Source organism: Alligator mississippiensis, chromosome 4 (assembly GCF_030867095.1).
Source record: "Alligator mississippiensis isolate rAllMis1 chromosome 4, rAllMis1, whole genome shotgun sequence".
NCBI classification, from domain to species: Eukaryota; Metazoa; Chordata; order Crocodylia; family Alligatoridae; genus Alligator; species Alligator mississippiensis.
In genome coordinates this window covers 214,480,085-214,506,225 of record NC_081827.1, presented here as the reverse complement: position 1 = coordinate 214,506,225, position 26,141 = coordinate 214,480,085, and the positions used below count along the sequence as shown (strand labels likewise).

At 44.0% G+C, this 26,141-nt stretch overlaps 1 protein-coding gene across 2 annotated transcripts in view; it reads right to left on the bottom strand.

Moving 5' to 3' along the window:
• The window catches only part of ABCB11 (ATP binding cassette subfamily B member 11), a 107,541-nt gene that overhangs the window by 16,950 nt on the left and 64,450 nt on the right, over window positions 1-26,141 (bottom strand). For both annotated transcript variants that reach the window (XM_014599466.3, XM_014599467.3), the window contains 7 exons: window positions 25,747-25,917; window positions 21,418-21,619; window positions 20,282-20,360; window positions 12,165-12,300; window positions 8,645-8,812; window positions 2,607-2,711; window positions 2,352-2,513 (listed from right to left, as the gene is read on the bottom strand). In XM_014599466.3, coding sequence (XP_014454952.2) covers window positions 2,352-2,513; window positions 2,607-2,711; window positions 8,645-8,812; window positions 12,165-12,300; window positions 20,282-20,360; window positions 21,418-21,619; window positions 25,747-25,917 — 1,023 coding nt within the window. The remainder of the gene's footprint in view (window positions 1-2,351; window positions 2,514-2,606; window positions 2,712-8,644; window positions 8,813-12,164; window positions 12,301-20,281; window positions 20,361-21,417; window positions 21,620-25,746; window positions 25,918-26,141) is intronic.

Here is a 26,141-nt window from a genome sequence, read left to right as displayed (position 1 = left end):
GAGGGTTCTGATTCAATCTGGAGAGATTAAATGGTCCTCTGATTCGATTCGGATTCAGAGATTCAGCCACCGAGTCGGGCCAAATCTCCACCAAATCGAATCAGGAACTGAAGCTTCACAGCCCTACTAACTAGCATGCTCTAGCATCTCAATTAATTGAGTCTGCTCTGACGTGCTACAATTACAGCGCCTCGGAGCAGCCTCTCTGCACATGTACAGGCATTCAGTAATAATGTTGGATGCCAGTAGGATGCTACAGACAAAACCTTTTTTTCATTCTTCTTTTAAATCACCAAAAACCTTCAAAAAAATGAAAAGAAATTAGGCTGTGGTTGCCAGTTAAACTAAACAGAAAAATATGTTAGTAATGAAGATGCCCACATACTTCTTCCTGAGTTTCTAGAAACAATTTTCTTGCTTTACAGTCAAATAAAATTATACTTCATATGTTTTAGATGGGTAACAATATAGCAGTGATTCTCAACCCTGGGTTGCCATGAGGTCTTTTGAACATGGTGCCACAGGTATGAGGAGATAAGTGAGGTTTTTAGAGATAAACTAAGTAGATAAGCACAGGCTCAAGCTTGTCCCTTCCTCGATGATTCTTCACTCCCCACTGCTGGACCCCTCTGAAAGGAGGCAAACACTGTATTATATAAATTAGTGTTTTTATATTAAGTTCCACACAATTCACAAAAGTTAGGAAGGTGCATTTCAAGTTCAAAAAGATTGAGAACCACTTCAATACATTAATGAGGTATAAGCACACACAACCCAGCAGTGCACATCTTTATCTAGTAGGAAGTGCTAAAATATGGTGCTTTCAGCAATCAGTTTTTCCTGGACAATGAGAACAATACACTACAGTACTATGCCGACCTGATATTATGCCAACATGATATTGACTCTCAACAGGTATGCCTTGTCACAGGCAAGTTGTTTTTATTGTTAGCCTAACTCACAACAGCCATATGTAATGAACTGCAAACTAGACTGAAATCTATTTATAACAGTGATCCTAACATTGATAAATTTGGTGGAAATGAGTGCAGTATGTTTCTGAAATGTGCATTTAATCCTCTTGGCAAAGGTTTAGTAAATATATCTTCAAGAGGGTGCAATTAGAACTGACATCCTGAATTCTTTCAGTTACATGGGTGACTGGTGGTAATTTTGTTAACTTTCATAGCCTTGCCTGGTTTATGCTGGTAATAACAGGCAGTAAAGTTTGGTTTTATATATTCATATGGAATAGCTGATAGCTTCCAATCTATCTAGACAGTTCAAGGTTGCAGACATTAGAAATAGCTTAGACAAGTGATTCTCACCCAGAGTGTTGTAGCATCCTTGGTTTTAGGGTGCTGTGAGATCTTTTAAAGGGTGTTGCACAATATTAGCACTGTTAGGTATACAAACACCTACTCATGACACAATAGATAAAACCAGAAGCTGCGTCTAAATGAGCATTGCTGTGTGTTATGTAGCACTGCAGACCTATGTGTGGAAAAAAAGCAGGGTGGTGCACGTGGGTGCAGCGCACGCCACCCAAAACTGAAACCTGGCCCGCTGGAGCCATGCTTCGGCTGCTGGCTGGGCTCCAAGATGCAGGAGCACTGCAGCTGCACCTTCCCTGGCCCCCAGGACCCCAGGAAATCCTGGTGTAAAAAAACTCTACACCTGAAAAAAGCAGGGCAGCACATGTGGTGCCAGTGTGAGCCACCCAAAACTGGAGCCTGGCCTGCTGGAGCCATACTTGGGCTGCCAGCCAGGCTCCGTGCACTGGACCATTGTTGCTGGAGCTCCATGAGGCCCCCAGAATTCCGGGTAAGGATGTTGGGGCCAGCCCAGGTGCTGGCCCCAGCCTCCACTGCCCAACCCAAAGCCACACACCAGAGCATGTATGCATCGGTGTTCCCCAGAGACAAGTAGCAATGGCACAACTATGTGGCGCTGCTATTTGTCTCTAGGGAAATGCACATGCAAATTTGTCTGGACACGCGCAGAGATTTCAAAATAGGAATGCATAGGGTCAAAAAACATGATGAACTGTTGTAGTCTTTCTGTGTTATTTATAATAAAAGAATATCTCTATTATTTTTTCATAGTGAAAAAATGAGTTTAATTTTTTATATGGGCTGCTATTAAATTCTAAAAGTAGTGGAAGGATGCTGTGAGCCAAAAAAAAGGTTAGAACCATGGTCTTTGACAGACAGAGATTGGGACTGGACAGAATGATAGATAGATGTATATTACAACATATTCTCTAGTTATTTTTGTGATATCCCATACTAATCTAGACAATCAATTAGCCAGCAGCATAGTAAAATTATTGCTTCAAGCTGATTTCTTACCCCTTGAACCTGTGATGCATCTGTTGCAAGTCTTGTTGTCAAAGCACCAGGGCTGTTTCTGTGGTCATCAAACCAACCAATCTCTTGCCCCAGCATAGCCTGGAAACCAATTTTCCTTAATCGTCTTGTAAGCAACTCACCAGACTTAGCGAATGCATATCCCTGGTAGCACAAGAACAAACACAGTTACTGTACAGACAAATGTATGCACAGAAAAAGAAACAAGCAAAAGAAAGTTTAATGAATTTCTATTACCTGTAGGAATTGTGTGAAAAGTGACATAACACCAACAAACACAAAGAGCAAGCAGATTGTGTTTATCTGGTATCTTTGCTCTTCCTCATCAAGAATGGAAAAGGTCTTGAAAAAAAATGGAATAGTATAAACATTAGATTGTCAGTTGAGGCACCTGGCTTAGCGAGTGGGAAGAATTTCCTTATCATAATGGACAGGATATAAAATTGGTCCCTTAAATTTAGAGTAAACCAGTGGTGCTCAAGCTTTGGCCTATGAACCAGATTTGGCCCAAAGAGTTGTCATTGGCCTATGGATGGTTCCAAGAATTTGGCAATGAGGGAACAATGACAGGGTTAATTGCCACTCCCCTATTGCCAAATTTCCAGACCCATGGAGAACCTTGAGTGCTGGATGATATGGCCTGATCTGCTAAATCATGCCAGCACACAGTGGAGCCATTGGTTATTCTACATCCAGATTCTGTACACAGGATAAGGCTGTGGGAGGAGTTGGGCCAGTATGTGTCCAGATCCAGCAGGCAGGGTCAGGCTGGCATGTGACCTAATTCAACACACAAGGTCAAGCTGCATACAAGAGTGAGCCAGCATGTACAGGTGGACTGGTGTGCTAGATCATACCCACTGACTGGCCCTGCATGCAGGATTTGGCCCACAGACAGGCCCTGCAGCACTCCTTCAGCCCAGCTAGAAGGTTGAACACCACTGGGTTGAGCCATCATGGGCCTGATGTTCAGCTGTTGCAATAAATGTAGCTTTATTGACTTCAGAGCCTTATTGATTTATACCCTCTGAATGTCTGGACAGCAAACTTTAGAAGTCAGCTTTATTTTCTGCCTTCATTCATAGAAACTCATATGTAAAGTTATTTTACTCCACTGTCAGAATTCACAGGGTTAAAAGACTAAACACTTCTTGTAACTGAGGCAACCCACATTTAAATACAAAATGCAAATCAGACATTATTTGATTATTTCACACTCACTATAATGACAGTGTAGCAATATAAATAAATAGAACCAGGCTAAATTTACTAGAGAAATGTTCCCAATTTAAAAATTAAAAACACATCCTAAACACTTATTTAGAGTTTTCATTTCTTTGCATGTATCACACTTCTATTAATATTCTTGTAGTTTGTAAGCATTGGGCACTGAAGTGCTTTTGTCTTTAGGAACCTGAATGTTCATTTTCACAGTGATTCCTATGAGAAATACAGAAGCAGACCACCACCCAGGTTTCATTTTGTGACAGCCCATTGTATGAAAACCTTTAAGCACAATCTTGACTTATAAGTTTGTTTTAGTATCTAAATTATGTAATATTTATTTAAAGTCTGAAATCCTTTAGGATGGATTACGTTTGAACAGCCATGCTTTTAAATCTAACCAGAGATAGGGTTTAGCTGTGAAGTTAATATCCAGAGCACCATATGAAATAAGTTCTTCTTTGGATCTAGAGGAGTCTGTTTGAGCCACAAAGGTTAGGCCCAAATCTAGATCCATAAAATTCAAGGAGCATCATCATTGAACATAATGCTGCTTGCTGAACATGTCCATTACACCCAGAACAGTCTGCTAGCCCACAGGGAAGAAGAGCAGGGGATCTGAAAGAGACCCAGACAGTAGGGGCACGGGCAGTAACATAACTAGTGCTGGGCAAGCAGGGCATTTATTTAGAAGGCATGTTCACATATCAGCATGCTTTGCTCTAAGGAAAGAGCATGGTGTTTGACCTCTAATACTTAGATCTAAGTCATCTTAAGTTCTTATGGTTATATAGCTGGCAATAAGAAAAGATGCTGAAACATTATTTTTAGTTACAGTATAAAATACCACAAACTACATTTAAACTTTAGCCTTAAAAGGTGTACCCAAACTTAGTTATGGTTTAACAATGATCTCTCCAAAAAAGTGTTTAGAAGGAACTGGAGTATGAAATTCATAAATATGGTTATTCTCTACTGGAAATTCCATTGCAAAGTATTTTTTTTAACTTTGTGTATTGACTTCCTGGCAACAAATTAAACTCTGAAAAAATAATGATGCCTGGATGGATACTATTTAGTGTTTTGAGACAAAGTTTGTTCCAAACATCTATTCTATGCTAATACTTTCAATTGCAGAGTATATGACTTGACTGGCTTCATCTACTTAAAAAAATTATGCAGTCTCTTGTTATTTATTCAGCACTATAAGGTCATAACGTGATAATATATCTGCTGCAGTTCTTTTCAGCTTGATGCTACCTACAATACACTTCTATAACTCATTTTTTCCTTAATAGTTCAGGCTGTGAGCAACTGTGGCTTATATTTGTAATTTATGTACGAAAAAAAGATAAACTGAAGATGCAGCATCTGTTTCTCAGTAGGATTTAGTTCAATTTTATATCTGAACAAAATAAGACACAGGAAGGTGAAGTTAGTGCCTTTATAAACTATGTTGTATACTGAGTTTGAATTAGTAAACGATGCCTAGTAACAGTGTAAGGGCTGTAAGTTCTTGTTTTTTTCTCTACTATTGAAGAATACAGTGTAAATGCAAAATATATGTCTAAATGGTTATATAAATGGCAGAAAATATTAGTAAAGTGAGCATTTCATGTATATAGCCAGTACAAACAATGCAAGCATGATAACAACAGATGGCTGCCATATAGTGGATGTTAATTACTATGGTTACTCTCATCTTTCATCTGAAATGGCAGAAGCAGAAAGCACACTGAAGGGCACAGGAATATTAATATATACATAAAACACTATGTGCTATGGATTATATGAATAATGCAGTTGTGAAATAGAGTGAAATACATTTAACTTCATGGTTTCTTATGACTTTCTGTGAGCAAGTTGTATGTCTGCTCTGCTCAGTCACTCAAATGTGCTAAGGTGATCCATAAAACACATGAAAATCGAATATCTTATGTCTCTTTCCCCTGTGTGTATTGTCTTTCTCCAGTGGAATATGGAAATTATAAATTACATGAAACTAAGTGTTGCAGAGCAGTGGCTTCCAAAACTTTGGGGCAAATGTTTTGGAAGCCACTGCTAACAACCTCACTATTTCTTGTGAATCACTGGCATTCTTATCATCAAACTATTAACTGTAAAAAGGAGATGAGGTGGTGACATCTGTGAACTGCCAATGATCAATGGACCACAGATTAGGAACCACAGTTTAAGAGCCAGTCATTATCAAGAGAAATTCTTTGGAATTATGCTAAATGTGTAAAAGTGCATTCCTGTACATAATTATTTATAAAGAAATATATTATATTTGCCTATCATCTTCAGAACGGGATAGTAAGTGACACTGAACAAGGATCCTACTTACATTTAAGTTGATAACAAAACTGTTACTGACTTCAGTAAGACTAGTCAATGGAAGTGAATCTTCTCCACCGGATATAAGGATGTTATGAGGACAGGGCTAGGTTATGCCCACATTCCTTAAAGGAGACAGGCCTAGACAGATACAGAGGAGAATATGTGCTGCTCCCAGGTAAATAGGAAGTTTGCAAGAGTCCCAACAAAATTTATGACTGAGTCAGTTGCCATTCGTTCTAGGGTACCTAGTACAAGCCTTGGCCTCAAGAAAGCAGGACAGTCAAGAGGACTTAAGCATGTGCTAAAAACAAAGCACAGACTCAACTGAGATAGCTAAGCATGTGCTGAGATGCTTTTATAAACTAGGAATATAGTTCAGATCCCCTACATCCCTCCTCCCAAACTGCACCCTGTGGCTGAAAATGTAGTTAGTATTTGCTTGCGGGAGAGCCAGTTCACCTCACTGGGGATATAGTCTGCCCCTGAAAATTTATAATGTAAGGTAGAACTAGCCAGCTCTGTGCACATATTGATGCTTTTGCCTGTGTTCATGTTCTGGTTTCCTGCTAAAAATCTTTGTCTGGTCCTTTATTTATTGTTTGTGGTAACATCTGAGTACCTTGAAAACATTTCTCTCATTCTACTAGATGCTTTTCTATTTAGCAAATGTGTTTTGTTTCCTTTCTTGAGTTTATTTTTCCTAGAACACAGGACAACACATCTATCATCAGTATCAAGTAGGGTGTTCAGACAGCTCTTGGAGTAGGATGTGTGCTCCATCTATTAGCAGGCTGTGTGCCTGGCTCTGCAGTAGTACAGCAAAACCCTTGTAAGTTTAGGAATAAGAAGACATGGAGTTTGTTTTGAAAGTCAGGTCCCAATTCTTCTGGGAATTGCAATGCCTTTTTCAAAGTGCTGAGTGAACTCCCTTTCACTGGGTCTCAGGCTTGCAGATGATACATTCAACCAGGACAATGAAGCATCTTGCAGGAGGTATTGAGGTACTAATCTGTAAAGGTATTAGACACCTAACTTGCTATAGGGCTCCTTTGATAAATCCCCAAAGAGAGTTACCCATCCCAACAGTGAGCATTACAGCACCTCGCAGTTAAGTCCCATACTGCCGAGTGTTGTCCACAGTCTTGAGTTAGGGGCCCAGGTTACTAGACAATGCATAGGTGTCTACAGTGGGGTCCACAAAGCCAACCATGCTAAGCAGAGTGCCACCTTAATAGCCAACAAGATATGTCAAAGACAAGGATGTGCCTTAAATCCTACTTCTGTCTCGGACTAGAATTAGGTGCCTAATTTTGGACTGAAAGGTGCTCCCTCCCTCCTATCAGGACTCACAATCCTGAACTCTGTCCTGGAGTTAGGCACCTAAGCCTTTCATTTTAATCGTTAGCACTGTGATTAGACCACTCAGCTAAGATAAGGAAGACGCCCCTCCAATTCTCCAACTTCCTAGGAGATTTCCCTAACCACTAGTAGATAGGTTAGTATGGAGTGGGATGTTTTCCATGAATCTATACATGTTTATACAATAACAAATTATTCACGGGAATATGGAAAAGAACTGAGATGCCTTCTCCCAGATGGGTGCCACTAGGCTACTATCACTCTGTCTTGTTGTATTGTCCAATGATTGTTTTATTATTCTATACAATGTGGAACTCTGATATTGGAGATGTGTGTTTGAGTTCCTTCAGGTAGACAGGGAAAGTGAATCCTGAGGTTTCACATCCTGGACTACCATTAAATTACTTGTTAAAAAGGGGACAGCACCATCACTTTCTACTTTGGCTTCATTTTAAAAGAAGAGTGACCCCTGCTCATTCACTAACAGAAAGATTATATGCAACTGCTGTGGCACCTCCCTGCAGCCCTGAGTGAGGGGCTAGATTTAGGACACTGCACTTGGAGTGTGTGGACTTCAGGGAACTCTCTGCTGAGCATGTTGGCTGTTGTAGATCCTGGGCCAATGTGCCTAACTCTTCACTTTAACTAGAGAGCCCAGACACCTAGCTCAGGGTTTTGGATTCCATTCCAGGAGGCCAGCTCCTAAAAGTTCAGGATAACAGCACCTAACTTTCAGTCCTTTCGGATCTGACCAAAAGTCATCTTGGGGGACAGTCCAAGACTATGGAACAAAACACAACAAATATTAAAGAGCATTACAAATCTCCTGTGATTAGCAGATGGACATCTTCAAGTTTGCCTTGTCTAAAACAAACATAAGATAGTGTGTACACTTCCACAAGAAATGTTATGTTCTTATGTACAATACCTCAAACTACAAAAACATACCATATATGCATATATGCACATTGAACACACATTTTGCCATTTGAAAAAGAATGATAGAAGGAAATACACAATAGAAGTGAGTCATGTCACTTAATTCATTTCTTCAAGAAGTTGAACTATTATGTTGATGAAATTCATATAAGAAGCTACATAGAACAGAGCAAGAACAGTGTTTAATCATCAGAACATAGGCAGGAAGAATTATCCATTTTACTGACTGGAATATATGACAAAGCAGTTAAATGCCTTGCCCTAAGCCACAGAAGTCCAGTTCAGAGGCAAGATTGTAGCAATTCCTATTTCACAGTTGGTTCCTCTGCACTCTTGCCTACTCTAGGTGTTAACAATGTAAAGGTAATAACAAAGACAAGTCTTTGCAGTTTAAAAATATTAGCAGGACCTACCCCAAGAATCTGACTGAATAGCAGAGCATAGAGTGGACTGAGTGACCCATTCACAGCTGCTCCAAAAGATCCAAACAACATGTAAGGCCATTCTGGAGCATTGTATTTCAAAATCCTTGCAACTGGTGCGGGTTCCACTTCCCCTTCTTCATCATTAAGAAAAGTTTCCTACAAAATATATTGTATTTATGAAGCAAAAGCATTCTACAATGACACTTATAACAGATAACATTCATCTACCCACAATGGGTAGCCTTAGTGATGTGAGCTCTACTTCACAGCCTCCATTACCCTATTCAGACCATTTTCCTGAACATCCACAGAGAATTTCTGAGTAATTTAACTTGGGCATTAAGTTCCTAGCAATCAGTTAAAAGAGCACGGTGTCACATCACTTAGACTGTTTCCAAGTGAGCAGACACTCAGCATGTATGCATTACACAAGTACTATTGTATTTCCCCAGCAAGGTGTGAAGGACAGGTAATGGCAAGGCGCATAGCCCTAACTTCACCCATCTCACCACCTCTACCCCAGCCCCAGCCTGAATAGTCCCCAAAACCAATGTGGACCTTATGGAGAATCTCACATTATATTTTAAAAGGAGATGGATAGTGTTACAGAGGCAGCTAAGCTTCATTTTGTGGAAGTAGAGAGCGCAAACTATCTCTCTGTGCACAGCTGGGAGCAAAAATTTGCCTTCTGTATTCAATTCAACATACAGCCTTGTCTTTTTCTAAACTACTGCTTTTATCAAGATCAAATGTGACCATGCCAGGAAATTTTATCCGCTAACTGCTCCCACTTCCTGAAGCCTTGCAATGGGCTCCTGCTGCCACCAGGGGGAGCTCTAGGCTCTCCCCTGGGTGCTAGCCTAAGGGCTGGCAGGGAGCACGGGGCCAGGAGACATATTTCCTGGCCAGGACTGGGACGTTACACCCTGCCCCCAGTGGCTGCCTGCTTCCAGGGTGGGGACAATGTCTCCCTGCCCCAGCAGCAGAGAGATCCTGGCCCTGGCTCCCCAATCAGGGGCAGGAGACTTGAAAAGAGCTGCAGGGGAGGGGAAGGTCCCAACTCCCTGCCCCAGTGTGCTGGTGGGGTATCTAGCAGCTAGCTCACTGCTAGCTGCCCCACTGGCATGTTGGGGCAGGGGGCTGTGACCTACCCCACCCCTGTAGCTCTTTTCAAGCCCTGTGCCTCAATCACCCAGTCCGGGCATGAGGTTGGGACCTGCCCCTGAACAGGACAGTTCCCAGCACCTGCCCCACACACACAGAGCTTGTTCTCCACTCAGCTCTGCAAGTGCAGACCTGGGTGGGGAACAAGCTGGGGACTTTGTTCCCTGCTCAGCTCCACAAGCATGGAGCTGGGTGGGGAGCTTGTTCCCTGCTCAGCTCTGCTAGTGTGGAGCTTGATGGGGAACATGCTCTCCATCCTGTTCCCTGCCCAGCTCCTCAGGCCCCACCAGCAGGGAGCTCCCAGTGCCAGTTCCATAATACTGGGAGATCCTTATCTCCCAGTGATAGCTCTGTGACAGCGAGACTGGCACTGGGAGATCTTTATTTACCAGCACCAGCTCTGCGGTCATGGAGCCAGTACTCAGCGACCCTTATCTCCCAGTGCTGGCCCTGCAACCACAGAGCTAGCACTGGGAGATAAAGATCTCCCAGCCCCCATGCCCCATCATGACCTTGGAGCAGTGGGCCTGGAGATCCCTGCTGCCAGGGCAGAGGGACATAGTCCCTGCCTAGGCTCAGGTGGTGGAACAAGCTCTAGCAGCTGGGAGCTCCTGGAGGCAGGAAGCAATCTCCCACCCCCTGGTGGGCAGGTGACTGGGAACAGATTTGCTTTTGGTCAGTCTACATGAGCATTACTGCACTGATACCAATCGAAAGTAGATTTGCTACTTGCATTCGCAGGCAGCAAAATTACTCATGATTAGCAAGCTTTACTGCATATTAGGCATGTACACATGTAGATGCATACGCTTACTGCACAGTAAACTATGCTACTGTGCAGTTAAGCATCTTGTGTCGACATGCCCAGTGTAGGGTAAAATACTTTGTCAACAATACAAATATTAACCCATCTCTTATTTATGTTATGCTTAAGTCTTAATTTCAAGCTACCATAAAGAGAGAAAGTGCAAGGAACCCGCTTCCCTCTATTATTCTTTCTTTATGGAAGACTGCCTGTGCTTCTCCAGTGTGGGGCGTGGTGTCATAAGTATATCATACTACACTCTTACTCCAGTGGCTCTGTAGACAAGAATTCATCACTAGGGTAACTCCTGATTCCAACTGAGTCACATTAGGTGTTAATTAGGACCATCACATTTTGCTGCTTTCCTATGCCGCTATAATGCCTTCAGCCACCTCAGCTCAGGCAGTTTACCTTCTGCTTCCTCCAGAGCATATCAGGTGCAAGAGCTGTTACTGAACGCTTATATTATTTCCTCAATAAGGGGACTTATTGTTCATGGAATTTTTCAAAGCAGTGGTGCTGAAGGCATTTGAACAGACTCTGTGTCAGATCAATGTGCTTGAACTGTGATTAGAACAAAAATTACACCTTGAGCCAAGCCCACATACTACTGGTAATTACACTTCACTTATGTGAAATGTCTTCACCTTAAGTGCAGAATACTCATAATTAGTCTCAGTAAATTTAGAATATCCATTGCTGAGTTATTACTTAGTCTGTGCTTTAATTTGAGACAGGATGGTTATAATAACAAGTACTGTGCTGAGCCTTGATCATATATTTTAGTCATATTATTGGAAGTGACCCAGGGAACAAACATTTTCAATATCTATCTGGTATAAATTTGCAAGACTGAGTGGGTGAGAATGTCCTGCTTTTCCTTTTCTGATAGTTAAGGTGCCCAAGTCACTTTCCTGATGACTGTACTGTATTTATTCACAGAACAGGTGCATAGTGCCCTGCACCAAAGAGAAGCAGTTCTAACTGGTGCTGGCAATTTCAAGGCAGTTGCTTAATATATATGCTGCCTACTCAGTTCTGCACCATTTCCAGATCACCAAAAAATTGATCCAAAGCTCAGTGAAATGGAGAGAATAAAACTAATTGATTTCAATGAGCTCTGGGACAAGTTCCAGTTACACTCCCTGTTGACTTTACATGTACAGATGATCTCAAGGTCTAGTTCACTACTGAACATGAAATTTCCACCTCTAAATGACTGTTGTACTTCACAAAATGAGCACTTTCCTTCTTGTGTACTACATTTCCTTTTGTGAGTACACTTACTGCAAATCCTTTACAACCAGACATACGGTCTACTAGGATTTGTCTTTGGGCAAATATGTATCAAAGCCACTAACAGCAGTATCAAGCTAAGGTAAAGGAGAAGGCCAGAAGTAATATCATTGTTTGGACACAGAAAGGATGTATGCAGGATGATATAGCTCCAACAATACCATATAGGCAATAGGCAAAGCCAAATAACATAAAAACATGCTTTGTCTGTCTGCAATCTAGTAGTGAATTATTGTTTCTAACCTTTTTAGAAGATGTAAAGTCTTCATCATAATGCAGCATATTGTATACAGCATCTGAGTGATCTCCTGCAATGGAGAATGGATGTTCAGGTACCACATTAGAGAGTTGAGACCTGGAACGCTGCCGAATTGAAGCTCTGTGAAATGGAAGATAGAAAAGATCTGTCCCTCATGGGCTAGATGACATCATACTCAGATTCAAGGGTGGTTCATTTCTCATGTCAGTTTAGATAATAATCTGAAATCAGGGCTTACTGAAACAAATTTAAGGACTCCTACAAACTCTATCCACCACCTTCCTGAATCTCCTAAACTGCAGAAGGAAGAACTAGAATTATTTTTTTAGTCTATCCAGGGGTGCATAACTCAACCCTCACTGTGGTTTTATACCAAAGTCGCAGTGTTTACTCATGAAAGGAATCAGAGAATTTCTGTTCCACGTCAAATATGTTTGACAGGGCATCAGAAAAGTGATGCTCCTTCAATACAGTCAAAACAATTTCATTACAGATCTGTCAGCCACTGTAAAGTAGCTTGTACTACACACCACCTCACACAGTAGTGGAACATGAACAGTGAATACAGTAATACCATGCATGCTAACGGAAACCTGGTGGGATTCGTCCCACGACTGGGAGGTACATATTGAGGGTTATAGATTGTACAGAAAGGACAGGGTGGGGAAAAAAGGGGGAGGGGTTGTGCTCTATGTCAATGAGCAATATACATCGACCCTCATCAAGACGGAATCCAAGGATGAGGAAGTAGAAGGATTGTGGGTTAGGCTACATGGGGGGCAAGGAGAAAGGGATTTGGTGGTAGGGATCTGCTACAGACCCCCACAGCAAGGGGAAGAAATAGATGCGGGGCTCCTGAGGCAGCTCTCGGAGGCCATAAAAGCTAAAGATGCAGTAGTCATGGGGGACCTAAACTACCCAGACATCTGCTGGGAGACACAGACGGCAAAGTCCCACCGCTCACGCAGGTTTCTAACCTGTGTACAGGACCTCCACCTGACACAGGAGGTACATGGTCCCACTAGGGGGAATGCCATACTAGATCTGGTATTGGCAACAGGGGATGACATGGTAGGGGACCTCCAGATTGGTAGCCATCTGGGGGACAGTGATCACCTAATAATAGTGTCACAACCCAAAGTTGTGATTTTTGTTTTGTGTGTGCTTTGGCACTGCTAAATTATTTTCCCGCCAAATTTGTAGCTTTCTTTGCAGTGTGCATTTCTTTTGCATCTGAGAAATGCTCATTGCACAGAGTTCCCGCCATTTGTATTAGAATTCGATCCACATTATTGGCTAGTTCTAAATTATGTACACGTGGCGGCTAGTGATTGGCTTGCTAGCCGTATAAAAAGCTTGAGTGCTTTCCACCCAAATTGGAGAACTCCGAGGAGAACCCCCGCAAGGGAGGACTCCACGAACACCAGGAGGAGGAGACTTCATGCTGTGTGAAGATCTCTAAGAGCTGCGGAACCTACCGGACCCAGCGCATTTCAAGCAGGCAACAGGGGTCTGATCAGCCTCTGGCCTCTCCCCGTCGCCGATTGATTCCTAGACGTATCCCTTCCTGCGCGCAAAAGAAACGGACCCGTGGAGCTTCAACAACTCCGTGGGAGAGAACGAGCTTGTCGTAGTCCTCAAACGAGGATTTAATCGGAGCTGTGCCTGGAAAACTGTCCAGCCTACACCACGACCATCTTCGGTGTAAGTAAACAAACTTGAATCAACCATTACGCGTCCATGCCTAATTCCAGCTCGCCGCCGGTTTTCTCCGACCCCGCATGCCCGGGCTGCTGGCCACAGCCCGCGTGCGCAAAAGGGCCCGGATCACTCCCGGCCCGCACAAATAGAATAGCACAAATAGAGAGCTTCCTATTGTGCGTGGATGACCTCTACCTGACTCAAGAAGTCTATGGGCCAACGAGAGGCAAAGCGCTGCTTGACCTGGTACTGGCTACTGGGGATGACCTAGTCGGTGACCTAGTGATCGATGGGAAGCTGGGTGACAGCGACCACGAGCTGATCGCCTTCACCATCCGCCGAAAAGCTGGCAAGTCGGTCAGCAACACGGAAGTCCTTGACTTCAGGAAAGCTGACTTTGACAAGCTCAGGAGGCTTGTCAGTGAGGCCCTAAGGGACTGTGACCACAGGGAGAGGGGAGTTCAAGAAGAGTGGTTGCTCCTCAAGGGAGCGATCCTCAATGCACAAACTAAGTCTATTCCATCTCGGAGGAAAGGCAGCAAGAGGGCACAGCAGCCCCCCTGGCTCTCCAGGGACCTAGCAGACCTCCTGAGGCTTAAAAGAAAGGCCTACAAAGGATGGAGGATGGGAGTCACCTCCAAGGAGGATTATTCTGCACTGGTCCGGTCCTGTAGGGAGCTGACCAGGAAAGCCAAGGCTGCAACTGAACTCCAGCTAGTTTTGAGCATCAAGGACAATAAAAAGTCCTTTTTCAGATATGTGGGGAGCAGGAGGAAAAGCAGGGGCAACGTTGGACCCCTGCTGAACCAGATGGGGCAACTGACAACTGACGCCCAGGAAAAAGCCAACCTATTAAATAGGTACTTTGCGTCGGTCTTTCATCAGCCCCATGGGACGCCCATGCCCGCTACAGGGCCGGGAAGTCCGGGTGAGGGTGATCCCCTGCCCTCCATTAATGCTGACTTTGTGAAGGAACATCTTGAGAAGCTGGATACCTTCAAGTCAGCCGGCCCTGACAATCTTCACCCCAGGGTACTCAAGTTGCTGGCAAGCATCATAGCCCAGCCTCTAGCATGGATCTTTGAAAAGTCTTGGTGCTCTGGTGTAGTGCCTGAAGACTGGAAGAAGGCCTATGTGGTGCTTATCTTCAAGAAAGGGAGGAAAGTGGATCCGGCTAACTATAGGCCCATCAGCCTGACTTCTATCCCGGGGAAGATCTTAGAAAAGTTTATTAAGGAGGCCATCCTTAATGGACTGGCCGACGCCAACATCTTAAGGGATAGCCAGCATGGGTTTGTTGCAGGTAGGTCTTGCTTGACCAATCTCATTTCCTTCTACGACCAGGTGACCTATCACCTGGACAAGGGAGATGAGATTGATGTCATATATCTTGACTTCAAAAAAGCCTTCGATCTGGTGTCCCATGATCGTCTCTTGGAGAAACTGGCCAATTGTCGCCTTGGGTCCTCCACGATCCACTGGCTGGAAAATTGGCTCCGGGGTCGGACCCAGAGGGTAGTAATTGATGGAAGTCACTCATTGTGGTGTCCTGTGACCAGTGGAGTCCCCCAGGGCTCTGTCCTTGGACCCATACTGTTCAACATCTTCATTAATGATGTGGACACTGGAGTCAGAAGCGACTGGCCAAGTTCGCAGATGACACCAAACTTTGGGGCAAAGCATCCACACCAGAAGACAGGCGGGTGATCCAGGCTGACCTGGACAGGCTCAGCAAGTGGGCGGACGAGAATCTGATGGTGTTCAATGCCGATAAATGCAAGGTTCTCCACCTTGGGAAAAAAAACCCGAAGCATCCTTATAGGCTCGGCAGTGCTATGTTGGGTAGCACTATGGAAGAGACTTGGGGGTCATCATTGACCACAAGATGAACATGAGCCTGCAATGCAATGCTGCGGCTAGTAAAGTGACCAAAATGCTGGCTTGCATCCATAGATGCTTCTCAAGCAAATCCCGGGACGTCATTCTCCCCCTGTACTCGGCCTTAGTGAGGCCGCAGCTGGAGTACTGCGTCCAGTTTTGGGCTCCACAATTCAAAAAGGGTGTGGAGAAGCTTGAGAGAGTCCAGAGAAGAGCCACACGCATGATCAGAGGTCAGGGAAGCAGACCCTACGATGACAGGCTGATGGCCCTGGGGCTCTTTAGCCTGGAAAAGCGCAGGCTCAGGGGTGATCTGATGGCCACCTACAAGTTTATCAGGGGTGACTACCAGTATCTGGGGGAACGTTTGTTCACCAGAGCGCCCCAAGGGATGACGAGGTCGAATGGTCACAAACTACTACAAGATCGTTTCAGGCTGGACATAAGGAAGAATTTCTTTACTGTCCGAGCCCCCAAGGTCTGGAACAGCCTGCCACCGGAGGTTGTTCAAGCGCCTTCATTGAACACCTTCAAGATGAAACTGGATGCTTATCTTGCTGGGATCCTATGACCCCAGCTGACTTCCTGCCCTTTGGGCGGGAGGCTGGACTCGATGATCTTCCGAGGTCCCTTCCAGCCCTAATGTCTATGAAATCTATGAAATTCACCATAAGACGTCGAGTGGGTAAGGTAACTAGTAGGGTGAAAGTACTAGACTTTAGGAAAGCTGGTTTAAATGAACTCAGGCGATTAGTCAAGGACACACTGCAGAGTAGGAGTTTTGAAATGATGGAAGCCCAAGAAGGGTGGCTGTGCCTTAAGGAAACGATCCTTCGGGCACAAAGTGAGACAATCCCCGTGCGGGGTAAAAGAGGGAAAGGGGCCAGGAGGCTTCCCTGGCTGACTGCAGAAATCCAGGGCAGCCTAAGGGCCAAAAGGGGAGCACACAAAAAGTAGAAACAAGGAGAGATCACCAAAGACGAATATACCTCCTCTGCTCCTGCTTGTAGGGAGGCAGTCAGATGGGCCAAAGCTACCATGGAGCTGAGGATGGCATCCCAAGTAAAGGACAACAAGAAATTGTTTTTTAGATATATAGGGAGTAAAAGGAAGGCCCAGGGAGGAATAGGACCCCTGCTAAATGGGCAGAAACAATTGGTGACGGACAGGGGGGACAAGGCTGAACTCCTCAACGAGTTCTTTGCTTCAGTGTTCCTAAGTGAGGGGCACGACAAGTCTCTCACTGGGGTTGTAGAGAGGCAGCAGCAAGGCGCCAGACTTCCATGCATAGACCCTGAGATGGTGCAGAGTCACTTGGAAGAACTGGATGCCTTTAAGTCGGCAGGCCCAGATGAGCTCCATCCGAGGGTGCTGAAGGCACTGGCCAACATCATTGCAGAGCCACTGGCGGGAATATTCGAATGCTCGTGGCAAACGGGCCAAGTCCCGGAGGACTGGAAAAGGGCCAATGTGGTCCCCATTTTCAAGAAGGGGACGAAGGAGGACCCGGGCAACTATAGGCCAGTCAGTCTCACCTCCATCTTAGGCAAAGTCTTTGAAAAAATTATCAAGGCTCACATATGCGAGAGCCCAGCAGGACAAATTATGCTGAGGGGAAACCAGCACGGGTTTGTGGCAGGCAGATCGTGCCTGACCAATCTAGTCTTTTTATGACCAGGTTACGAAACGCCTGGACACAGGAGGAGGGGTGGATGTCGTATACTTAGACTTCAGGAAGGCCTTCGATACGGTATCCCACCCCATACTGGTGAACAAGTTAAGAGGCTGTGACTTGGATGACTACACAGTCCGGTGGGTGGTGAATTGGCTAGAGGGTCGCACCTAGAGAGTCGTGGTGGATGGGTCGGCTTCAACCTGGAAGGGTGTGGGCAGTGGGGTCCCGCAGGGCTCGGTCCTTGGACCGATACTCTTCAATGTCTTCATCAGCGACTTGGACGAGGGAGTGAAATGTACTCTGTCCAAGTTTGCAGATGACACAAAGCTATGGGGAGATGTAGACACACCGGAGGGCAGGGAACAGCTGCAAGCAGATCTGGACAGGTTGGACAAGTGGGCAGAAAACAACAGAATGCAGTTCAACAAGGAGAAATGCAAAGTGCTGCACCTAGGGAGGAAAAATGTCCAGCACACCTACAGCCTAGGGAATGACCTGCTGGGTGGCACGGAAGTGGAAAGGGATCTTGGAGTCCTAGTGGACTCCAAGATGAACATGAGTCGGCAGTGTGGCGAAGCCATCAGAAAAGCCAATGGCACTTTATCGTGCATCAGCGGATACATGACGAATAGGTCCAAGGAGGTGATACTTCCCCTCTATCGGGCGCTGGTCAGACCGCAGTTGGAGTACTGCGTGCAATTCTGGGCACCACAATTCAAGAGGGATGCGGATAACCTGGAGAGGGTCCAGAGAAGGGCCACTTGTATGGTCAAGGGCCTGCAGACCAAGCCCTACGAGGAGAGACTAGAGAAACTGGACCTTTTCAGCCTCCGCAAGAGAAGGTTGAGAGGCTACCTTGTGGCTGCCTATAAGTTCATCACGGGGGCACAGAAGGGAATTGGTGAGTATTTATTCACCAAGGCGCCCCCGGGGGTTACAAGAAATAATGGCCACAAGCTAGCAGAGAGCAGATTTAGATTGGACATTAGGAGGAACTTCTTCACAGTTCGAGTGGCCAAGGTCTGGAACGGGCTCCCAAGGGAGGTGGTGCTCTCCCCTACCCTGGGGGTCTTCAAGAGGAGGTTAGATAACCATCTAGCTGGGGTCATCTAGACCCAGCACTCTTTCCTGCTTATGCAGGGGGTCGGACTCAATGATCTATTGAGGTCCCTTCCAACTCTAACAGCTATGAATCTATGAATCTAACTTTCCACCTAGCCTGACAATATGGAGTCTCAGGATCTGGGATTTCAGCATCTTACACTTGCTGCTTTGGCAGTGTTGCTCCCCTCTGAAATTAATAAATACAGTACTGAGTCACAAGATGTCTGCTCTCTGGAAAGAAATGCCATGGTTATAGACATGAATGTGAAATTCCAGATGACCTTTAGTAATAGTAGCAGTAATATAGATCAGATAAATAGTTTCCTTATAATCTATTTCTAAAGCACTGCTAAGCAAGTTCCATCAAGGAGTTTTGGGGTATACCTTTGGAGTTCTGTCTCTGATTGCAATTTTAATGCCCAAGCCTATGTAGCAGTCGTAATAAAAATGTCCTTAGATGTGAAAAAAATACAGTCTCCCAAAACAGAATGATTAAATTCCAAAGAAATTATTTTTCCATGCTATCAGCTTATATGTAGATAAAGTAAATACAGATATGTGGTTAGCATGAATATGAAGAATGCAATATGAAAATGTTAGGCCAGAATCCGGATCCTTGCTTTGTATGTTAAGTAGCGCTTTACATCATTTTCCACTACCCTATTTACTAAAGGACAGCATGTGGTCCAGATGTTTTCAGTACCATGGGCAACTCCATCCATTATTATATGGTGTTGCTTGGATGAGAATCCATTATTACAGAAGTTGCATAGAGTCAGCAGGCTTTACAAAATAAAGCCCCCATTCTTGGTCTTGCAAAAGCCAATGTCTACTGTATGAGTAGGACAGAGGGCTACTCAGCTGAGAAGATGCTAGTGCTTAATAGCATAACAAAGGGAGAGCGACCAGGAATGAGCCCTGGGTGCCACCGTAAAGGAGGGTCCCAGATGGAGGTGGAGAGGAAGAGGGGCTTGAGCCTTTAGCCTTGTGGAGCAGAGCAAAGTCAGAGTTCCCCTTGTCATCCCCCTCCCCACGGGAGATGCCACTGTTGTGAAGGAATGTGTTAGGTATCACCATTAAGATCCAAATTAACCTGGCGTTGGTCTTGCATCCAACACTGAATTAAGGACTTTGGATTCTTGCTCACCTTATAAAACTTATGTAAGGGTAGTAAGCAGTTGTAGTAGGGAAAAGTATTGGAGGTGATACCTCCTGTCACAGCAGCAGCCTGCCCCAACTCTGCTCTGCACAACTGGAAACCTGAGCCCTCCTTCCTACCTTCTGGTGCTCCAGGACACAAACCCCATCAGGTACTCCTCTTCTAGAGGATAGTACCTCTGCCACCTCAGATACGTAAATGAAGGAGGAATACTTGGCCTGTCCTATAGCCATTATCTATCTGCGCAGGATGTCAGGACTGGGTATGTGTATCATGCCCTCACTTTAAGTATGAGGACATAAGCTTAGCATGCATAGAAAGTGAGATGTTCTATATTTAGCAGTCTTTTCATTGTCTTGATGGGCTTTGGATAAGGCACTTGTTAAACAATCTACAAGTTTCCAACTGGATTGTGCCTGCAGTGCCTCTATATGCACTAGCTACAGTGACTGTAGCTTTCTCATACCTTGTCTGCATCAGACACAGGATACCATGCAGGATCCATACCATGCGATTGAGGAAAACCTGACAAAATATGGACATGTGGAGATGCATCTAGAGGTGTGGCAGCTAGAAAGGCTTACCGCAAGCTGGCTCGATAGCTCCCTCTTCTAAAAGGCTGCACTCTCTCAAGGTTTGGCTCAAGCAAGTTATTTTCTGTTACTGTAAAACATAAATGTTAGATGCTCCTTAGTTTGTATTAGAACTGAACATGTTCTAAACCAGGGGCATCAAACTCACCCAAGCCCTGCAGGCCAGATGAGTGGTATGGGGCTGGTGTGTGGTCAGATCAGGCCCAGAGACTGGGCCTGCAGCCTGGATCCAGGGTGCAGGGCTGGTCTCATACAGGTGCTGCATGCAATATCCCACCCAGACCAGCTCCATGTGCCACATGAGGCATGTGTCTTGGACCAACCCTGCACACCAGGTACTTGGCATGGAGTTGGGGCTAGGGGTAGTGAGTACTGCATGTGGCATACAGGCTGGTCTGGAGCATGCCACATGTGGCATGTCTCCCCATCTGGAATCCATGGGGAGCACCACAGGCTACGTGATAGGGCTCCACAGGCCAGATGTTTGATACCCCTAATCTAAACTAGCTGTTTATTTGTAAAACAGAAAACTATCCCTAATCCACGGTAGGAATGATTTGTAGGAACCATCACCTATTCTCTGTACCTTTGCATTAAACATAGTATGTTAGGGAATTTAATGTGGACTTAATGATCATCTCATTTTGAAACTGGCTGTAGCTACTGAAACCTGTTTCAATATGTTTGTACCGCAAGTTGCTCTCATTCTTCAAAGATAATCATACCCAAGGTCTGTTGTTTCACAGCACTACAACATATGAGTCCTTAAGTCTTTCATTTCTAGAAGTCTGGGTTCAAATATGCCTTTAGGAAAAAAATGTGGACTTACCAGTCCATAACTTGCCTGTATTTCAAATACAACGTGGTTGAATTGTCAGCACTTAATTAAGATATAAAATGTCAGTGCATTGGAGGCCAAGAAGGATACCATGACAGATTTATATAAGGAAGGTCATTCAGGCCATAAGTGCAAAATACCCTTTAGCCAGTGCTATCAATGTATCACTTTTATGGACAATAACATTCAGCCTTCAGAAAAACTAAAGAAAAACAATCATCTAACATAAAAAAAATCTATGTTCTGTAGACTTTTATACCATTTCATAAAAGAAGGGCAAGAGACTTGCTTTTTACTGCTGTTTCATTAAGTGTTTTGTCTCCTTGGCTTTGCAAAGTCACCAGTGTAAAATAAACCCCTTTTCTTTCCAGCAGCTCCTCATGTGTTCCTCTCTCAACAGCCCTTCCATGCTCAAACCCGATGATGACATCAGCAGTTTTGATTGTGGAGAGACGATGAGTCACTGAGATTGCAGTGCGGTTTAGACGAGCCTGACAGAGAGAAGGAGCAAAGTTTTTAGGACAGCACACTGAAATTTTGAGATACGCTGGTCGCATCTACATGAGTTGGTAGGGTGGCTGGAGCCATTGCCTGAGGGTACAGGACTCCTGGCTCTGACCCCAGGTAGGACAGGCCAGGCCACAGGAATCACTCCCAGGACAGGCGGGCCCAAGTTGCATCCTGGCGGCTCTGACTTTGGCCCTGCCCCGGGCACTGGGAGCTGTGAGCCCCACTGGGGGTGCGGGGAGGGCAGGCGGGAGAGCCCAGCCCTGCTCCTTGATGACTGGGGCCGGCAGTGGCACTGGGCTCTTTTCAGTGCTCAGGGCAGATGGCAACCTGGTTTTCACCTGCGTACAGATCTGGGGGCACGTGCCCCCCAGGAAGAGCCCAGCACAACCCCGCAGCCCTCCCAGGAGGCACGTAGCAGCAAGAGCTGTGCTCCCCTGCCCTGCACCCACCAGCAGCTCCCCCTGCTTTGCTCTCTGCTGCAGTCCCAGCTGCACCCCTCCCCCCACCCCTTCCCTAGTCCCAACCTTAGTCCATCCCTCCCTCACCGCCAATTTTTCCCTGATTCAAAATGAGTTTTTTTCCTTTTCTTCTTTTTCATCCCAGTTTTTATGTTTTGAAGATAAACCCTGAAAAATTCCCAATTTTTTTTTAAATAAAAACTGAGAATGTGAAACACTACTCATCAGTCATCTTCAGACACATAGATATGACAATTATAGAAGATAATCATACTTGACTGCAAGGGATTGCTGATGGATATGAGGATTTGACTCTGAATTGGACTATAAGGTTTTCTACATGTACTTCAAACAAATACCTAAATGTTGAGTTCTAATGTGTTGCTGCATAAATGACATGTACCAGTGACACTACCTCTAATGAATGAATACTAATTTAAATAGTAATGAAAAGGTTAAAGGCTAGTAAAATTTAAGCTGTACCTGAAACTGTTATGAACATGATGAGAACTCCGATTTCAAGAAAGATAGAATACACTCAGCGAAAAGTTGTGATTTTCTAAAGTAATTCATTCATGTTTTCTGAATGGCTTACTGTTTTGAACCACAAAGGAAACACATGTCTAAGCACCACTGAACTATGTAAACACATCATTCCAAAATTTGTAACCTCCAAGCCCTTGTTTTGCTGCTGCCTAATAATGGAGATATCTGAAGCTCCTACATGCCTAACTGTCTGCTTTTGGGAATTTCCAAAACTGCATAAATCTCAGCAGTCAAGCACTTAGCTCATGTCATTAGAACCCATAAGCTACCACCACCTCACTCACCTGTGGGACCCAATCCAATAGGGAATCTCCGACCATGTGCCAGGTTAAAACTGACACACAACATGATAGACAGGTGTGAATCCCAGTCAGAGAGAGATGCCTAAGTCCTAGAGTGGGGGTGTATCTTAAGATACATCTTTCCCTTCAGGATTTTCTACTGGCTAACTTAGGCAGCTCCCCCCTCAGCATGCTTGCTTTGTGAGATTCCATTTTTAAATGTCTACATTTCCCCAAGGATGCCTAACTTGGGGCTGTGTATTCCATATGATGGAGGGTACACATTGCAATACTCTAGTTCTTTTATGCCCAGCAGACAGCCCCTTCACCTCAATATGTATATGGCTCCCATCAGGCTAACATCTGTGCATCAAAGAACCTTTTGAAGTAGTAGAAGAAAGTTAGTGGCAACACAAAGATCCCTGATCAAAGAGGAACATCATTTCCAATGGTTCCTCAGCATTCTCCTACTCCCAGGAGCTGAAGGACTCATGGTCTGAAGCAGGGTAAAGGATGGCAACTCGGAATTGAGATGCCCTGGGAAACCAGCATAATCAAAAGGCAAGAAGGTTATCTTAGTAAGCAATCCCTTTTCTCTTTAGATATCAAAGATTAAGTGAAGCCAAAAAAGGAACAAAAATGTATCCACATCTTTGTTCTAGATAAACCTCTTACAAAGATTCCACTGGGTGTGTCTACACATGAATATTAATGCAGTGCAATAAACTTTGGCACAGTTCACGCTGTTCACAGTTCTCAGGCACAGCATTTCAACATGTACCCTGGCCCACAGCCTGTTGAGCCAGGGCAGCACAGTCCCAGCTGGCAGGGAGCCCGTGGGGCTGCTCTGACCCAGCTCAATGTGCTGCAGAGGGGCTGGCTGGGGCACAAGGGTGCTTAATTGCAGGGCTAGCTGGCTGGCAGCCCTGTACTGAAGCTCCCTCATGCCCCAGCCAATCCTGTCAGCATCTACACAGTTACTGCAGTGGAGTAAATAACTATGCTGTAGGATAGTACTTGTATCTGACAGTACTAATCAATGGAAGAGTTAATCAGTTTACTCTACCCTAATAGCTCTGCATGTGTAAACCATCCAGGAAGAGCACACACCAACTGCTGAAACTTCCTTAGCCTGACAAAGGGTTTTTGAACCCGAAAGCTTGCTTAATAACTATTCTCCAACTATTTGGGTTGGTCTAATAAACGATCTCAAATTCACCCAAGGACCTTTGTCTGTGTAAACCGATGACACTTTAGAGCTAATTATGCAACTCTGGAGTAAGCATCTCATATAGATGCACCAACTGAGAAGCAGAATACTTTCCAGGAAAGACCTTCTGAACCCCAGCAGAAGTGCATTTTTTCTTTGGAAGGAATCTCACTGACTTAATAGCTGTGCAGCTTTGGGGTTTTGTGCGTTATCCATGGGGAAAGCGTATTAACGAAGAGGAGGAATGAACAGTTGTTCTCTAGATGGAGCAAGCAGAGATGAAAAGCAAGTTTGCCAGAGCAAAAGAACCTGGAAATGTTTTCTAAATTCCTAGGAAATAAGAACAACTGAAAAAAGTCCTTCTCTATAATGTCCTTATCCAATATGGAACTAAACCTCAAACAGGCATTTGCTACTAGTAAAAACAAGATCATATCAAGGTAAGAATTCAGCAGATTTTTCATGTGAAACTTTTTCTTACTAAAGAGGTTCCTGTTTCTATTCTGAAACAATTTGCTAGTTTGTAAATTCATTGAATTGTTTAGGCTGAAAAATACTAAAAAACTAAAAAGCTGAAACCTTTCATTTCTACATTTCCAAAGCAAAACATTTGGATTTTCCATGTATAGATTGCATTTTTTAAAATATACAAGTGAATTTATTTTTAAAAAGGTGAATAAAAAAAATCTCAGTGTTTATTTTGAGTCAATCCAATATGACATTCAGCACTAATCTGGTTAACTTCATTTGGCAAAAATCAACAATCTGCAGATGGGCATATTTTGCTCTAACTGCTCCATTCCCACAAATAGTTGCTTCCTGACTTAGCAAAGGGAACTGAGCTCTTCCTTCTTCAGATAATCTATTGTAATCAGGTTGTCTGTTGAAGAAATACCTTCAGCATATAAAAGGCTCACATCCTGATATTTCCATATAACAACGTGACAGGCATTGGCCTTAAGCAACCAAGTTTGAAAATTCTGCTTCTGTTTTAAAAAAAATCAAACAAACCATATTTTGCTCATGGCAAAAGGTGTGTTGCATTTTTCAGTGAAAAACAAAGCCACTCAAAACAATCATAGTTGTTCCATTTCCCCACAAGTATGAAAGTAGACCCATTTCACTAACAACATTATTCTAATTAATTTTTCACCCTGAGAATAAGTTGATTTCTTAGGAAATTTTGGGCCCTTTCTAAGCAGTAAGTAGCTTGGATATGTAAAAATCAAAGTAAAAATGTTCACATTTTGTTTTCAAAATAGCCGTTCAACTGAAATCTGTAGTGAAGTTAAATTATGACCTTTTAGATTGACAGAAATTATAAAAGAAAATCACATGCATTTCCAGTGCTCATTTGGAAATTTATTTTCCAGAATGGCTGGAATTTTTACCTGTATACCTCCAGATTCTTTTTTAAGTACATAGAAAATGTTAAGAGCAATTCCCTATCATTAATTATGTTGCACCATTTAGTACGTGTGAAACAAATGTTAAAGGAAAACATAAATACTGATTTTTTATTTTTTTTTTACACACTGTGTAAGCACCTTCTACAATACTTTGAAAATGTATTTATGCCTCTCTAAACTTGATTACCACCATAAAAAGCAAACCTTATGAAGTGTTTCATGGACAATAGCTTCACTTTCGTTGTCCAATGCTGATGTTGCCATATCCAGTAGCAGGATTTTTGGATTTCGGACAAGGGCTCGAGCAATAGCTATCCTTTGTTTCTGACCTCCGCTCATCTGGTTTCCACCCTTGCCCACATTTGTATCAAATTGCTGAATAGAGGAGAAAATTAGAATGAATCATATAGCGAAGGGCTCTGCTTTGTTCCCATTGAAATCAGTGTTCACACTTCATAGGGACAGGAGGAAGGAATAGGCCTGAGAGGAATAATAATCTCTGAAAGACCAGTAGTGTTAGAACTTGTTCTGCCCTCCATATGGCGACCCCTACATATTCAACAAAACCCTTCCTCTTAAATAGGGAGGCTTACACTACA